Genomic DNA, 17,954 nt, shown 5'->3' with positions numbered 1-17,954 from the left:
GAAGGAATTGGCTCAAGGTCAGACTGCTGATGGATGGTAGAGCCAGGATTCAAACCCATGCATTCTGCTCTCAGACCTGGGGCTCAGCTAGACTCCGGCTCCCACAGGCTACCAAGTTCTGCCCTGTCGGCGGGCGCGGGCCCTGCTCCCCTGCCTATCCCCAGGGGCACCAATCACACTGTCACACCACTCTGGGTACAAGGGCAGTGAGTCCTACCATTCTTGATGCCTCCCCTGGTTGATTCTGATCTTCCGGTAGACACTATCTCTGGAAAGCTCTTTGGTCAATTATGTGGCAACTGAGTACTTGGTAAAATACATCAGGAGGGTGCAGAAAGGAAGAGGCGGGGACGGTCAAGATAAACACCACCTTCGCTTTCATTTCATCTACAGACTTAGCACAGAAAAAGACAGGTCCTGCAGGAGCCATGCTTCATGGGCTCACACTGGCTACAAGTTCATCCGGATATTCTTTTTTTTTTTTTTTTTTCTGTTTAAGAGCAAATCTTCCGGGATTCCAGCTTCCAGATCTATCCCTTTTTTATATATTGAATATGTATGAGTTGGCCGTTCTCCAACTCACACAGTTCCTAATTTGTATAGGTTCTGTTCCTTTTGGATTGCTGACGGGGGCCCTGTGAACCGTGCTTCCAATCTTTAAAGAAAATTTAGATTGTTACTACTCCAGCACCACCTACTCCTGCCTCTGAGTCAGAATTTATTTTTGCATTAACTTTTCACATAAGAACATCTCGGTTTCATCTGCCAGTTCTTTAATGTAGCTTATGCATTGATGAGGGAAATCTCTGCCGTCCCAATTTATTATCTCCAAGCACGAAGTTTCCTTTCCACTTAATCTTAGCATATACTTCATTCCAGAATAGTTTATCGTTTCAAATGTTCAATGGGTCCTTAGTAAGAATCACCCAAATATTTAGGCAGAGTGAGAATTGGGTTTGGATAGACTGGCAATATCTGTAGGGTGACCAACCTTCCTGGTTCATCCAAGACTGAGGAGGGTCCCAGGATATAGGACTTTCAGTGCTAAAACTAATGTTGGTCACCGTGCCAACACTATACCCTCACGCACTGAGTACATGATGGGGTCTTAGCCCCAACCCTGCCCCAGACATGCTGAGTGACCCCATGCAAATCACTGAATGCCTCTGGGCTCCTGTTTGTACCACAAAACAGTAAAAAGATAGGTCTTCGCCAAAAATACTATCTGCACAAAGAATTTTTAAAATACATAAAAACCCTGAGGATTTCTTAATACAGTAGGGCAGAGAGCTGTCTCCTGTGCTCAAAAGAGATGCCTCTGGATGGTGATAATGCTGAATACAGGGGCCTACAGACTCTCACAGGCCAACAGTCTTCGATACACTGCCATCTGCGCTTGCCAACCCTGATCGCATTTATAACTGGGCCAAAGTCACGGCCCCAAACAAGCCTAGCCCTGCACCAGGTCACTGCACCCAGACTGGCTGTCAGCTGCAGTGGTTTCCCACCACCACTGCTCAGCACCCACCCTGGGCCAAGTTACACATCATGATGGCCAGCCCTTCGTCTGCCCTCCCCAACTGCCCCCATTCAGCCCACTAGAAAACAGCCCCTGGGGCGCCCTCTGGTCCCCTACCTTGGAGCACATCCAAACCAGATGGTGGATACAGAGTGAGGGGCCTCATGGAGACCAAATCTAGGCTCAAGAATTCCAAGTGTGTCCTCTAGGCTGATGGGACAGTGCTCGCCAAGTCATCAGGGGCTTTCCTCTGGCCAGAGTGCAGAGTGACCGAAGCTCCACAACGTGGTTTTCTGTCCACAGCCTCACCCTGACCCGAGGCAGGGGCTGTTCCTCTTCCCCACAAGGGGAGGTCTGGAGAAGGGGCCACAGACTTGGGACCCAAGGGCTCACTCTGGCCCTCATATATGTTTTACTTGGCCCACACAGGGTTTGTAAAAGCTATACGTCAGCTGCCAACTTGTAAGACTCAGCAGTTTTCATGTAAAAATCCCCACCTCTGAGCTTCTCTCAAAACATCAGATCCAGCAGCACTGGGCCCTGCATGGCAACGAGAGCTGAGAGCCAATAACAGCCCAGAAGCTCAAAGTCCCTCCACCTCCCAGCGTCTCGCACCCTGAGACCAAGCAGCGTTCACCACCATGTTCAAATCAAGATACTGGTGAATGCTTCTTGAACCTGCATCTCTATCAAAAGTGGGAAGAAGTCCCAGAGGGCCACATACTTCAAGAAAAATGGGAGAGACCCTTCCTCCTTGTGGAGGTGAAGAGTGTTATAAACGTGGAGGCAGCTTCGCCCCTGCCCGTTACCCACCTGGCCTCTATCACGGGTCTTTGAGTGTGTGACCCTTGGTCTAATGTCTTCAAAGCACCTAGGCTATTAAACACTGTCAGGTGCCAACTGTGGAAATTAAGAGTCTGAGCGATTCAGATTCAAGGACTCACCCACCTGTAACGGGTTAGAAGAAATCAGCACATGGGAAAGACCCATTCGGTTCCATCGGGCTCCACTGCCGAACGACAGCTCTGCCCAGGAACGCACCTCCGGCATTCTGCTGAGCACATGCAACGATCCAGATCACACCCTACCACTGCACAAAAGTCACCACACATCACATGGGTCTCCTGGCAACGCTGGCTGCGCCACCCCGTGTTCAGCAAATGAGGGATATAAGTTATTTTCCGGATTCTCCCAGTTACCCCATATTTCGTCTGGCGTGATCACCCCGATGGATGAGAAAAGGGCGTCCCGGCCGCACAGAGGAACGCCCAGAGCGACACCAACACTTACATCGCTGCTCTTGGGCCTCGCCAACGCCAGGCTGTCCCGGGCCAAGGCCACGATGACGTTGCTCTTCTCTCCGGCCCAGTGCACCACCATCTGATTGTGGGAATCATTCAGACTAACCTGAAAGAGATCAAACCAACGCAGAAATTAGGACCCATGATGAGTGACGGCCACCAACTTGCTAAAGGAAGACTCTCTCCCCCTCTGTCATGACTACAGTGCTTACAACCTGGAGCACCGGGCCAGGGTGGCCTGTTTTCCCCTCTCTGCAGATTCCACCAGACTCAACTTCCCCAAGAAGAAACACTAGCCCTCTGCCGTTTGGCATTAACCGGATTGCAAAAAATCTTCTCAGGCTCTCACTGGCATAACCAATAACATGGCTTATTTTTGTCCTTTTTGAAATCAACCTCTGGTTATTCTCATCCTTACTCCATACATGGGACATGCACTCTTCAGATGTGAAACCAAAACACTGAAGCATCTTCCTCGTTTAAAAAAGGGACACAAGCCAGAAAGACCACATGCTCTCAAACTTCTGTTCAAACTGGTTCTCTCTGGCCTCCAGGTGACGTTGCTTATCCTTAGCTCATAACAAGGAGGAACAAAAGGAAAACATCAGCTTTATTTAGTTACTTCTGAAGTACTCCAAGTAAGGAAATATTTTCCAGGACTCCACAGAAATGACCTTCGGTTTATTGCGAACAGTAGTTCCCAGGCTTCTGGGTTTTGTAAACCAGGAAAATGGAGATGAATTAGGCAGGCCAGCAGAGGATTGGTCGGCCACCTCTACTTTGCCAGGAAAGAACATTAATGAAAACAGCCACCGTGTCAGAGCGTGGCTGGCTGTTCTCTGGATCTCTGTCCCCGGCCTCGTGAGGACACAGCAGACTGGTGGCCCAGGCCTTACGGTGGGGTGTGGCCCTACACGGCCCTGTTCTCTTTCCCTACCCGCAGGCTGCATTCAGGACCCCAGAGTCCCAGAGGAGAATGGGGCCACAGGACAGAAGGAGCCCGAGTCCCCGAGGAGAAGGCCCTCCACTTGTTTTGAACTTCTCATAATTGGGAGATGCATTCACACCACTGAGCTCCTGGGATTCACCTGTTACGTATCTGCCCCCCTCCAAAGCCATACAACCGCCATCTAGAATCACCGTCATGTTTCAAAGAAAGGACGTTTTAACGCGGAAAACTGAGGAAAAGGAAAGACAGACTCTCAGAATCAAGAACAGTTCTTTCCGACAGGTTCTGCTTTATGAAAAGCTAACTCCATTCCTCTTATTTTTCCTTTCACCCGTCACTGACGGACAGTTCAGGGGCTGGCATCTTGGCACATCTGAGGCAACCGTTTCACCCCACCCCCCTCCGTGTGGGAAGAGCCAACTGATGACCACACTCACAAAAATTCTGAGAGCTGGTGTGAACGTTCAGGACAAGTCCCCCCCCCCCTCCAAAATCCAGAGCACAAGCAATGCCTGGGAGAAGCCTATTCCATCGGCCCCTTCAACCTCGGCTTGTCTCGCTAACAGGAGAAGGAAAGCGAGCTTCTGGACTCCCAGGAGCCTCTGCAGAGTCCACCAGCATGCTTCCCCACCCCCACCTTACCCCGCCCACCCCACCTCCCGGGCCCATGCAAAGTACACACCTGAGCTGATAGGCCCTCAGTGCAGAAAACCCTCCCGTCCCCTCCCCTCTCCTCCCCTCCCCTCCCCCTCCCCTCCCCTCTCTCCTCCCCTCCCCTCCCCCTCCCCTCCCCTCCCCTCCCCTCCCCTCCCCTCCCCCTCCCCCCCCTCCCCTCCCCTTCCCCCTCCCCCCCCTCCCCTCCCCTTCCCCCTCCCCCTTCCCCCTCCCCTCCCCCCTCCCCCTCCCCCTCCCCTCCCTCCCACAGCTGCTTTCTCCTTTCCCCTCCTCCTCCTGCCCACTCCTTGTAGTGCTCTCAGACGTCTGAAGGGAGAAGGGAAACACCTGTGCCACCAACTTGGCTGACAGAATAACAAAAGAGCTAATCCTTAACTACATTGCTTTGGGTCTTAAGCACCTGCACCTAATTTGATCCAGGACCCAAGCTCTTTGGGGAAACAGGTGAAATGAGGCCTCTTTAAACAGAAAGACCCTGGATTTTTTTTTTTTTTTTTTTAGGAAAATATGTCATTCCAAAACGTTCCTTCTCACTCCCAGAGAGGTAAGTCCAGGCAGGCATCGACAGAGACGTGCAAACAAAAAATAGAAATAAGTAAATTATTTCTTCCAGATGCTCAGGGGGAAAGCAGCTAAGGGAATCGCCACCAGCTGCAGAGCCTTCCTCCAGCCCTCCCTCTCCCCCTCTCCTGCCGGCCCTCGCCCCTGGGAAGAATCTGGAAGCATCGACGGATCAGAAGCCCACCAGGCAAAGGTGCCCTGGGAATTCAGGCTAACAGCCTTCTCCCTCCAAAACATCCTCACACTTAGAACCAGAGGGGAATAAATTGAGGATTTATGCAAATGTCAGTCGAAAAGGATTTGGAACCTGGAAGAATCACTAAGTTCATCCAGGGTCTGAGATTTAAAGCCCAGCAATGCTGCACTCGGGCAACCTCACAACAGCCCCATGGGCAGGTTCACAATCAAATAACGCTCGGAGCAGGTTACAAAGCCTACAGTGATCAGAGCGGAAACAAGGACTGAACACAACTTGCTCAAGTCTTTCTATTCAGAGGACATGAGATTTATGGGGCCCCCTCAACCAATCCTAGGAGAGGTGAAGGGGTGAGAGCAGCACAAAGGAGGCATCCGAACATCCAAGGGCTTTTTTACAAAGCAAGCCCAGAAGGCGAGCTTGGTGAAACACCTTTAAAAAAAAAAAAAGATTTTATTAGATGTCCCTTTCACTCCTAAAAGGGTAGCCCAGCGGGGAGAAAAAAAAAGTCTCAGGCAAGGAACGTCTGGTCCAAGGGCCACCAGGCAACTCACACGACAGCTCAGCTCCTTCCCTTGGCGGGGTGTCAGCCCGAACACCTCCTGGCCAGGAAGTAACTCCCTGGGGAGCTGCCTGCCCGGCTGAGGCTGATCCCCACGAAAGCCCAGGTGCCCATCCCCCCAGAGCACAGTGCAGAGTCAGCTGTGGGAATCCAGCACGCACCAGGCAGGCTGGCAAGCTGTCCGGTTTACTAAGGCAAAGACATTATCGTGCTCTCTGGCCTCACTTTCCGCCTCTCCATGCCCCCTTGGTCTCCATCCCCTCGTCCCCACCCCAGGAGAAAGGGAGGAAGGCAAAGCAGGCCCTCCATGGACGGGGACCAGGCAACCAGAGGTGCAAGAGCAGCTCCCAGCGATCATAACACCTGCAGGTGCCAGTGCTGGGTCCCTGCACTTTGTGGGTGGTTTCCGGTTCGTTTGGGTCCTCTTCCATCCCCAGGGATTTCCTCCCGGCTTCAGCCCCTAGCCTCCCCCATCACCAGCCCTCTTGGTGCAGCTGCAGGCTTCCCGATTTCCAGATCACTCCTATCAGCCTTGCTCACTCGGGTCCCAAAGACCGCATGGAGAGGAGTGGGCACACATGGACCCAGAAGACACCAGTCTGGGAGGGAGTGAGAGCCGATAGGAGGGTGGCTTTTCCAGAACGTAACCTTGATGTGCATTCAGTTTTAACTACAACCCCGGAGCGTGAACAACCTTCCCTCTCGGATCTCCAGCTCACAGGGCGTAGGTGGAGCTTGATAAATGAGCCACAATTAATTGGAGCTGTAAAAAAGCAGCAGGGAGGGGGCCCAATGCCTCCCCCTCAGAAGGCAAACGGGAAAATCACATGCCACAGCAGTCTCTGCACAGAGAAACTGCCTCATAAACAACAAACAGCATCAGGGTCGGAGGTTCAGGCCTCTGCTAAGATCACAGGCAGATCGTTAAGAGTCAAGGTAGCCCCCCAGAAGTCATCCGGTTCAGGGGTCCCAAACCCAGCTAACAACCAGAGTCCCCAGAGAGGCCCCACCCCAGCCCTATTGATTCAGAACCCTCTGACTGGAGCCCAGGAATGGGTATTTTTAAAGGACACGCCCCTGGTGTCTCTAATGTAGCTTATTTAGGGAACGATGAATCTAGTTCACTCCCTTCCTCCTGGCAGAACCTGGGGCTTGAATGACAGTGGCTGGAGGCCTCACTCTTTCCGTGAGGGTTTGTCTTTGGGTGTCCCAGGTAGTTGTTAAAACCCTATGATCTCCTGATGTATGCCACAACGTGGATGAGCCTCAAAAACACTACGTTAAGGGAAGGAAGCCAGACACAAAAGTCACATGTTACATGATCCCACTTATATGAAATATCCAAAACAGGTAAATCCACAGAGACAGAAAGCAGATTGCTGGTTGCCAGGGGCTGGCGGGAGGTGGGAATAGGGAGTAACTGTTTAAAGGGTAAGAGGTGTTATTCTGGAGTGATGAAAATGGTTTGGAACGGGATAGAGATGGTGGTGGCATAACATCGTGAATGTACTGAACGCCACCGGATTGAATTGTTCCCTTTAAGATGGTTACTTTCATGTTATGTGAATTTCATCTCAATTTTTTTAAAAGCCTCTGTCTATGACCTGCAAAGAACATTACACTTCTCAATTGCTGATGCAATACCTAGGAGCTCCCACTCGTAAGAAATGCTTCTTTCCCCCACCTCGATCCTTCATGCTATCAAAATATGCAGCTCGGGTGAGTCATGGAGAAGGCAGGCTGAGGAGTGGGTCTCTGGTCAAAGCAATCCTTCAAAATGCTGTCAGCAGCACCTGCAAAGCCACAGCGTCCCTGCGGGGCTGGTCCCTGGCTGGAGAAATGGCCACAGGCTCAGGGCTAGCGTCCACTTCCCAGCTCACAACAGTCACCACCTGGGTCCCCGTCAACCCACACATTGTCTCAGTCTCCTGGCAGGCCCCGGTGTTCCAGAGAGGTTAAGTGTTTTGCTTCATTCTTCAGAGAGGGGGAAGAAGCTGCTGCCACCCAAGCTCCAAGCTCTGGGTTGTTAGAAATAGAAGGAGGACAAAGAAATTGCTCGTTGTGGGAAGGTGGTGATTGCTTATACAGTGAGGCCCACTCAGGGCTAGGTACCCTTTGGGGCTCTTTACTCACTTCTCACCTGTCAAGAGTACACAGAGAGCTTCTGGGGGAAATCAGCGCGACAAGTCTGACAAGTAATAAGAAATTTACAATAAAACCCACCAAAATCTGTATAGTCATTGAGTCTTATTCAGAAGGATGGGGGCCCTTAATGGAACGGGTCTCATGCCATCTCCATTCATTTCTTCTGCCATTACGTCTCTCAAATTGGTCAAACCCAAAGATCAGGATGTCCTAGACACCCACAGCCTGTAGCCCTCACCACTCCTTCTTTCCAGAACACAGGATGAGAAGGACAAATAAGGCAGCCTGGTTCATTCCTCTGCCTCACTAGCAGTGAAATACAAAAAAGCATTTTTAAAATTCTACAGTGAAGTATAAAACAAATATCCTGTCCTTCAGCTGCGAGGACAGAGGTAGCTGTTAAATCCTCGGTGCTGCAGGACGGACCCGAGGAAACCAAAGACAGACACCCAAGGTCCAAGCATAACAAGGTTTCTCAGACCATCTGTTTGCACGACCTAAATGCTGGTTATGCAAATCACCCTTCCATGTCCCCTTTTGAGACTGTGTTCCCACTATATTTAGTAAGCTCATTTCCCTCCCTGGACTCTCCACCTCCGAAGGAGAGCTGAAATCTAGTTTAAGAGCTAGATTTCTCTCCCCGCAGAGAGGCCCTGTCCTGGCCTCTCCACTCACTCCTTTGACTTTTCTCACTGATGCTTCACCCAGAGAACTCGTTAACTACTTCTCTGATCAATGCAGGCTGCCCATTTCACAGACAAGGAAACAAAGGGAGAAAGACCTCCGACTAAAAAACTTAGCATTTCACTATAATCTCCTTAACTAGAGTAATGAGCTCTCTTGAGATTTATTTATATGCCTCTTCCTGACTTAAAATATCAGCTCAGAGAGACTTTAGTTCTGATTAATCTTCGGCAAGTAGAATCCACCCGCCATTGACCTCTATCTGCCACTCCCTCCTGGTGAAGCCCACTTTGTCATTTAGCAAATAGCCTGCTCTGCTGTTCTGGGAGGGCTCCCTATAAAAAAAAAAACAACTGTGAAAAATCTCTTTGTCATGAAAATAATCACCCCTTAATTCACCAGTTGGCAAGTAAGAAAAAGAAGAAAATATCTGGGCCAGAAGGAAGCTCAGGGAACATCTAAACCACCTTCCACACCTTGCAGATGGGGTTAAACCCAAAGAAAGATCTAGAAGTGGGGTTTCCATCTGCCTTAAAACCCAGGACCGCAGAGTGGGGCACACAGCACTGAGAGCACAGCAAGCCCCTCACCGGTGTCTACTGGCTGCTGGACACCCTGAACCAGGACAAGCCTTAAATCACGATTCACCTGTGTAGGATGGTTCCAGAACATCCACTTTCCCTGACCCTCCACTTTGGCTCTGCAGCTCCACCATAAATAGCCCCCCACCTCATTCATTCAGCAGAGATTAACTGAGCACTTACTACATACCAGATGCTCTACTAGGTGTCAAAGAAACAGCAGACTTCTAGGTCCTGCCTCATGACTCTTAAATCAGTAGGGGAAACAAACGTTAAACAATTAATTTCATGAATAATGCTTACAGATGTTAAATGTGGGAGCCGGGGGGGGGGCATAACCAAGTGCAGGGCTGCACTGAAGACAAGACCCCCAATGGGTACCATAAGGATGAAGAGGGAGGAGTCCAGGGCAAAAGGGATGGAGAACAGAAAAGACAGATCCAGAGGAAGAACAGAGCGAAATCCAGGAACGGGGAGGGACCTGGAACTTGACAAATTTGAAAAGTTAAAAGTAAACTAGTGTAGCCAGGAGAGCCAAGGAAAGGGTGGCATTATATGAGATCTCTAGGTTTTGAAGGGGGAACAAAAGAGATCACAGCCACTGGACCCCTGGCTGAAAGCAAGGCGTTCACTGGAATATTTACAAGAAGGAAAGGTGCCACCGTAAATCTGAGACAAGTCAGAGGCTTGGGTTTGAGTCCTGGTCTCGATGATTGATGGGCTGCACAACTTGGGGGACGTCCGTTTGCCTTTTGGAGCCTCAAGATACTCATCTGTGAACAGAGAAAAATCTTACCTGAAGATGTGTGACACCACAGAGCCAGTGGAAAGTTCTGCTCGAACCATCACCACCCTATGAGCAACATCCACACAATTCAGGGTCTTGCCAACCAACATCCCAGCTGCCCACCAGCCTGGCCACAGAAGGTGCCCTGGACACTTCTGCTTTATTACTAAAGGAGGGAAAATTCACTGTGTTGACATGTACTGGAAAAGCTCTGCAGGGGGAAAGTTATTCTTTGGCAAAGTGGATTTCTTAGGGATGTCAAAAGGGGAGAGAGACAAAATTATTACAGAATAAAAATATGTGCTGGTATTTCTTTTAATGTATGGATGCCTCTTATTAAGATTTAGTCTTTAATAGTGATCCTGGCTACTAGTCCTCCCTAGAAAACAAATAAAGACTTCCTTTCACATTGCTAAAAAAAAAATTAACAAATAAATAAACAGGCTTACCTGCAAATCAAATGAGATCTTATCCGTGAATATATTTCATAAACTTCAAAATGCTAAAACGTTATTTCCTCTTGTTATTGGTATGGTCTTTATACCAAAATAAACCATTCTTCACAAAATGGCAGCACATAAAAAATTACCGTGAGCATCACCAGGATTGGAACACTGAGGCCTAAGAGCAGGAAGTAACAACATACATACATACACTGGTGAAACACTGCATGTCTGGGTCAAGCTCAGAAGCCAGTCATGGAGATTTCCCTAGTGGCGCAGTGGTTAAGAATCTGCCTGCCAATGCAGGGGACACGGGTCAGAGCCCTGGTCCGGGAAGATCCCACATGCTGTGGAGCAAGTAAGCCCGTGCGCCACAACTACTGAGCCTGCGTGCCACAACTACTGAGGCTGTGTGCCACAACTACTGAGCCTGCGCTCTAGAGCCCACGAGCCACAACTACTGAGGCCGTGTGCCACAACTACTGAGCCTGCGCTCTAGAGCCCGCGAGCCACAACTACTGAGGCCGTGTGCCACAACTACTGAGCCTGCGCTCTAGAGCCCGCAAGCCACAACTACTGAGGCCGTGTGCCACAACTACTGAGCCTGCACTTTAGAACCTGCGCTCCGCAACAAGAGAAGCCACAGCAATGAGAAGCCCGTGCACCGCAACGAAGAGTAGCCTCCGCTCGCTGAAACTAGAGAAAGCCCACGCACAGCAACGAAGACCCAAGACAGCCAAAAATAAATAAATTAATAAATAAATTTATTAAAAAAAAAGAAGCCAGTTGTGGCCAAGCCTTGCGCTCAGGCAGCCTTCCCCTCACTCCACACCCAAGATTCGAAACGTGGGGAAACCCAAGCTCCGGTTCCCAAGGCTCCAACGAACCAACCAACGCAGAGGTGGCACTGATTTCTAGCACTTCCCTTGCCCCAAGGGGAAAGTATTTACATGACATCCCAGAACCAAACACCTCAAGACCTCACCTTACCAGTGGTTTAAGGCCAACCTTTCAGTCCTGTGAGATGTCTCTGCTACCAGGAGGGCAGGAGAAGCCCCTGGGCACCCCCCCCCCACCAGCTTAACTCCGCAACCCTGTGATGACAGCCTTTCTCCTCCATCCAGCTCTCCACATCCACTCCTGAATTCTTCCCCTCTCCAGGTCCGAGGCTTGTTTCTGCAGGAACCGCTGCCTCACCTCCACAGCAGCACACCTCGCCCAATCCAGCAAACCACGTGCACAGTTAACTGCACGATTTGCTTTAAAGAACTATTCAGAGAACTTCAGGGAACTAAATACATACAGATGAGGTAGGTTATAGGTACACAGTCTCATGTTACCCAATTAATGGAGCACAGCTTTAAAACATTTCAAGTCTCTTCCAAACCCTCCCACAGCCTCACAGGCCCCACCCAGCCACCTCTGTCCCCACTCCCTGCCATTGGCACCTTCCTCTGCTGGGACCCTGGGGCAGGCCTTCTCCCCAGGCCCCTGGCATAGACCCACATGGAAACGTCTTGCCTGTATCCCCTGGGCTAACAGAGAACTAGAGTCCTTTACTATCTGGGCCCCTCCCCCATACATGGCTCTTCTCAGATGCACCCACGCCAGGCTCCCCAGAGACAGTCCCTAAACTGGCTTTTACTCCCAGGGTTATTTTTAACCCCGGCCCTCCAAGCTCCATCAGATTATCCCAGCTTCTCCCAATTTCTTCTGGACGCAGAGGTTTCCTAAGAGTGAAGAATTTCACCCTGACACTATTCAGCTCCCCAGACCATCAAAGTAGACTGGATCTCACCTCAGTCCCAACTAACACATTAAAATCGCCATTCAGGACCCACCCATTGGCTCAAACCCTCATTTATTTAGGTAAGAATCAACCCAGCCATCTTCCCCCCTTCGATCCAGTTATTTGGGGGCAGAGGGTTTCTATTCAACAGGCTAGTTTCTTTTCTAAATAAAAGATGTAATATTGGTTACTTTCCTCATTTGAAAAACGAAAACAAAGGGAGGGGGAGGGAGATAATAAACCACACGTTGGTCCCTACACGGCACAAAACAGGAATATGATACAAGTACATCTTTTTATTGCCCTTGTCTGCCACTCCAATTTGGGACGTAATCACATCAGCCTGCCTTTCTGAGAATTTGTAGTGGTGTTTTGCATCTAATTCAGGGGACTGGAGATAAATCATGGTGAAGGGTCCCGATTTGCCGAGCCGAGCGCCTGCAGCGGCAGCGGCGTGCGGGGTTAGAGGGCTGGCGGGAGGCGGGGGTCCCAGGCGGTGATGAAGACCCCACGCCCACGCCCACACTGTTTGTCTTCATGCCAGCCTGCAGGGCTGCAGGGACGGAAGACAGACCTGGCTGCATTGAGGGAAGACAAGGCGAGCCCAGGAAGCGGAGGGCAGGGGTGGGGAGGTGGCCCGCACATTAAGGCACCAGCTACAGCTTTCTCGGCTAAACAGATGCACAGGGTCTGCACACCACCCGGGCCACGTGGGCTGTCTGGGCAAAGCCACATCAAAAGTGAAGGCACACAGGTCAGCCTCCAGTGCCCGGGTCCCTGATGGGAGGAGACAGCTGTGCAGAGGCAGCTGCTAAGATGAACAGGGCACCCACGGCACCCTCCACCACACCCCCTGATGCAGCCTTACCCGGGAAAGAAAGGCCAGGGTCTCCCCACACTCAACCTGGCAGCCAGCAGCCACCAAAGCCTCAGGTTCAGACAGCAGCCCTCAACTCTCGCTTTCCCTCCCCCGTTTGTGGTGGAAACCAAGACAGGCCTTGCTGTGGCTACAAGCTTCTCCCCTGGGTGAAGCACCAGTTGCCACCACTGGGAAAGGGAACTTCACGCAACCGGTTAAAGCTATGCTGTCCAAGGGCCACATGGGGCCGTTTCAACTTAAATTTAACTCGATGAAAATTCAATGAAAGGAAAATAAATTCAATTCTTCGGTCATACCAGCCACATTTCAAGCCTCAACTGCCACAGATGGCTAGCGGACACCCTGGCCAGCACAGATCCAGAATATTTCTGTCATGGCGGGAAGATCCTTTGAAGAGAAGACCTGACACGACGTCAGGAAGATAAACCCTTCCAGCTCCTGGCCAGAAGCAGTGACATGACCATGGATGTTACCATGATTATTAACAATTAACGCAGTGGATAACAGAATTTTGTAATTATTTTTAACTCCCTGTTGTGGTCATGACTACAAAAGTCATGTAACTTATGCAGTCCTATTTTTATGGAACCCAGCCCAAAACGCTCAAAGCATTCCTCATGTTACAATAAAAAGTTGAGGGTCTCACAGTAACACGGGAGGAAACCCAAATCTTGATCTTAATCAGCAGTCCACCCACCTTCTCTGATTTACGGCATCATCAGCCACTTGGATGCTAGAAGGCTGCCCATGCCACTTCTTCGAAGACCCAAGGTTCACAGGTCGATAAACCAGTAAATTAGGTCGAAATTAACTGCAGCTCATTTTAAACTGAGGGAAATTGATTTTTGCATTTACATGGCTGGACTGAATATGCCATGTGCCAACGGATTCCGGCATACCTAGGGAATGCACAGGAAGGTTTTGTGCTCGACAAAGATGCCTCAGTCCTGCAGCCCAGACCACTTCTGCTGAAATACTAATGAACATTCAAACCAAAATGCAGTGAGCTCTCCTTTACGTTCCATCACACCTGAACCTAAAAAAAATGGAGGAAAGGTTACTATAATACCTCGTTTTAATATATTTCTACGTGGTCAACTCTCAAATTATCTACATCTGAATTATTATCAAAAATTCTAAACCCCAAACTGGCTTTCCCTTAACACAGGTATGCCGGCCATTTTGCATATCAGCTGCTCAAAGAATGCAAACTCATTTTAATATTCACCTAAGCAAAATTTAATTAGGAAGGTAAACTGATCCTTAAGAAAAAAACAACACCACTAAATAAATACATAGCAAAGGCAAATAGGTTATTCTTTGGGTTACCTGCTCTCCAGATTATTTGCATGCTCCTGTGTCTGTCCATTACAGGGGATAGTACAAGGCTTGGCTCCATCCATCCTTGGCCCTGGGATTAAACAATGACACTACCAAGATGGCCGTCATCTCTAAGGAGGAACAGCCCAAAATACGACAATGAAATGTTCCTACAGCATCCATTTTTTGCTTTGGGATGTTCACTGCTGTCGGAATCTGCCTCCTGGATCCCAGGTCTCAAAGCCGTTTATTAAGCATACTATTAACTCCACTTTACAGAATCTAAAGAAAACGTTTTCGAAAAGAACATGAGTTAAAGCCAAGATCCGTGATCTCAGTATTCTGATGTTCTCACAAACCTGGGCTCTACATCTCTAGGGAACTGCCCTCCAGCACCTTTCCAGGTGACAAGAGGGCTATATAACGCTGCTCTCCTGGCCCTAGCTGGCCGGCATCCTTGAAGTGGACTGGTATTTCCCACCCTGGCCCGGAGGAGAAGTAACAATCTATTTTATACTCTGACACTTCGGGTAGCTCCCTTCCTATTGACAGTAATTATGCCATAAATATATTTTGGAGCTGATGTCATTATTCATGATATCAGGGGCTAGGGATAATAGAAAGCCGCTGATATTTCAAGTTTCAAATTTTATGTCCATATAGGTTACAAATGTGTAGAACGTTTTTGGAAGGACACACAAAAAACTGATGACCGTGGACACTGGGTGAATGGGGTCATGTAAGGGAGAGAAATTTACTTCTCACTACATACTCTTTTGTTCAAATATTGTTTTGCAAACATGCATTACCTACTGAAGGCTAAATAAACAGACTGGATGGCTTTCCATTTCATCCCTTTCATTCTCCATCTCCTCACTCCCCTTCCCTGTCCCTTTGCCTCCCATCCCTTCCACCTCTCAAAGCCTCCACCTGCCACGCCCCGAGACAGGGCCAGCTATTAAACAGTGGCCAGAGACCGAGCCAAGAACTGTGCCCAAGAAAAGATGCCAAGTGAGACCAGGAATTTTTTCAAGGTCGCACCCCTGATCAAGCCAACCCAAAACGCCAAGGAATCCTTCACCTATGCGGAAGAAGTCAACTTGAAACCGCAAATGCTTTGCCTTCTCATCTTTTGGAAGCATACAGGTCAAACATCCTAACTTCAGAATCAACCAGCCAATTCTTTCCCAAGCAAGTGTATCATACAAGAATCTACCCCAAAGAGATCTAAAGCTACACAGTCTTCCACCCCCAAAGGAGGCTCTTTGTCTCAGGGCCTTGTGCTGTAACAGACACTTTATTTTCAGTCTCAAATCAGGACACTGAATACTCCCTGGACTCTAAAAAGCAGGAATTATGAAGAGAGAGCTCATTGGAAGGAAAATAAACCTGTAAATCCTGTTAGGCTTTGCGCTTCATTCCAAAGGATTTTTCCCCAAAACAATACCATTAGCAATACCATGATGGCCCTAAAAGAGAGCATTCTGTATGATAGAATCCCAGCTCTTCATTCAAAATAAACCCCAGAATAGCACAGGAAAATCAGGGCTCCCCGACCCACATCCTGAGCCAACTCATTTCCACTCTCCATTGTGGGCTCACGACAGTCCTCCTTATAAATACCTTTTCTATAACTTGGATGTGCTTCCTACCCTCTAGGCCGTTCTCTTTCCAGGTGGGCAGCTGGTCCACAAATATTCATTAAGGGCCTCCCAAGTGCCAGGGACACAGAGGAGAGACTTGATCCATGCCCTCAAGGAGCAAACAGGGAGATGAAACAGTTAAACAAGCAATCAGAACACCAGGCAGTCAGTGCTGTAACCAAGCTCAAAAGAACTCTTCCCACCAGAGCCTGGGAATACTAAGAGGTACTCCTTGGATGCTGAAAAATGGAATAGGGGTTTTGCAAGCAAAGAAAGAAACAGGGGAAAGACCATTTGAGGCAGAGGGAAAAGCAGGTGGCACAGAGGCATGGAGCTGACATAAAATCAGGAGGAAATCCAGTGTGACAAGAATTCTGGAATCCCCCTTCTTGGATCTGGCCTGTTTTAGAAGGGACACAACTAAGCCTAGTTTACTCCATAGGTTAGCAGAGCCAGAGAAAAAGAACTGACACTGATTGCAACACAGGGCTCTTTCTCAGATGCAAAAGCCCTCTTGCTCCCCTCCCTGGAGCTGGTGGCCTGAACATCACCCCTGGGGCTTCTTCCGTCAGGCAGCTTCTGCTTCCAGCCCTAATCTGTGTTGCCAGGCATCCTCTTAACCTCACTCAAAGGTCAGAGAGCAAGAAGCTGCAGAGTGTCTGAGCCCACTGACCCTTTATCACTCCATCTCCCATGCCCTCCCATATCAAACAACCCACTCACACCCCACTGAAGAGTTGTGGCTGGTGTATCACGTCCATGTTTCCTTGCCCCTGTCTGGTACATTTCCATGCCTGTATATTTGCATCTGCTTTATCTCCTCCTTAAATTCTAAGTTTTCTGAAAGCAGGGATGAAAACTCTCCCCACCCCCTCATCTGCACCCCCATCCCTATATAGAATCACACTGAATTCAAGTGACACTATGGAAAAACATGGCAATTCCTTACATTTCAAAGTTAAAGGGCGGGGATTGGGGGGGAGTATAACGTGGGAATTGGCTTAGGGCTAGAAGCAGAATGGCCATCTAATTTATAGTCTGCATCCCGACACTTTTTTGAGTGAACACAGCACTTTTCATAACCATCAGGGACAACGTATAAACCAGGTCTGTCCCAGGGAAAACAGAGGCAAATGGACATCTTTGCTAGAAAGATTGTTCCAAATAGCTGGGCGGCCCACCAGAGCTCCAAGAGGGACAGGCCAGACCCCTTCAGTTACTGATTCCTGTGCTTGCAGTCTAAAGGGTCTGCACCAGACACTATTTGTAGCAGAAAGCCCAGGACCAGGAAGTCCTTCCTTCTATCTAACTCAAATCCTTACAGATTCCAGTTAATCCCAGTTTTATTAACTTCAGGGCAACCAACAACAATGGCACAGGGAGGAGGCCTCAGAGAAGAAAAAACACTGCTCTGGGTCCTCACCCTTGGTGGGAATTCCTCATTATGAGTCCGAGGGCTAGTTCTCCAACCTTCCACTGAACCAAACTCAATCTGGCTCAGAAATATAAAAGCCGAGGGTTTTTTAGTCCCTCCCAAGAAGAACACAGTTCATCTTTAACTGGCCCCAAATCCCCAGGAGCTTTCACAAACCAAACCCAAGGAAGAAATGGCACCTGTGTGCATATTTTTGTGACCAGGAAGCTCCTCCCGTTCCCGCAGCCCAAACTATAGATGTTAGGGACCTGAGCTCCGGAAGGGATCATCTCCCGCGGCTCTCCACTCCCAGCCCCCAGAAAGCTGACTCAAGCCCACAGCAGAGCTGGGCTGATGGAGAAGCCTCAAGGAACAAGGGAGCCTCTCTTTCTCCCTCCCCCATCCTCCATCAGGATGCTGGCATCCCTGTGGGGAGCAAGGACCTTGCTGACTTCTTTCAACAATACAAAAAAGAAGTTTCAGATGGGGGTGGGGAAGGGAACAA

General features: G+C 49.4%; 1 protein-coding gene across 4 annotated transcripts in view; it reads right to left on the bottom strand.

Annotated features, from left to right (window-relative positions):
• Positions 1-17,954, bottom strand: part of SORL1 (sortilin related receptor 1) — a 162,333-nt gene that overhangs the window by 142,561 nt on the left and 1,818 nt on the right. For 3 of the 4 annotated variants that reach the window (XM_082339794.1, XM_082339795.1, XM_082339793.1), the window contains exon 2: positions 2,810-2,926. In XM_082339794.1, coding sequence (XP_082195920.1) covers positions 2,810-2,926 — 117 coding nt within the window. Of the gene's footprint in view, positions 1-2,809; positions 2,927-3,908; positions 4,094-17,954 lie in introns of those variants that run through there. The other variant, XM_082339796.1, reaches the window with a different exon arrangement.

The sequence above is a fragment of the Balaenoptera borealis genome (genome assembly GCF_965194805.1).
Source record: "Balaenoptera borealis genome assembly, chromosome: 11".
Taxonomy (NCBI): domain Eukaryota; kingdom Metazoa; phylum Chordata; class Mammalia; order Artiodactyla; family Balaenopteridae; genus Balaenoptera; species Balaenoptera borealis.
This window is presented reverse-complemented; position numbering and strand designations above follow the sequence as displayed.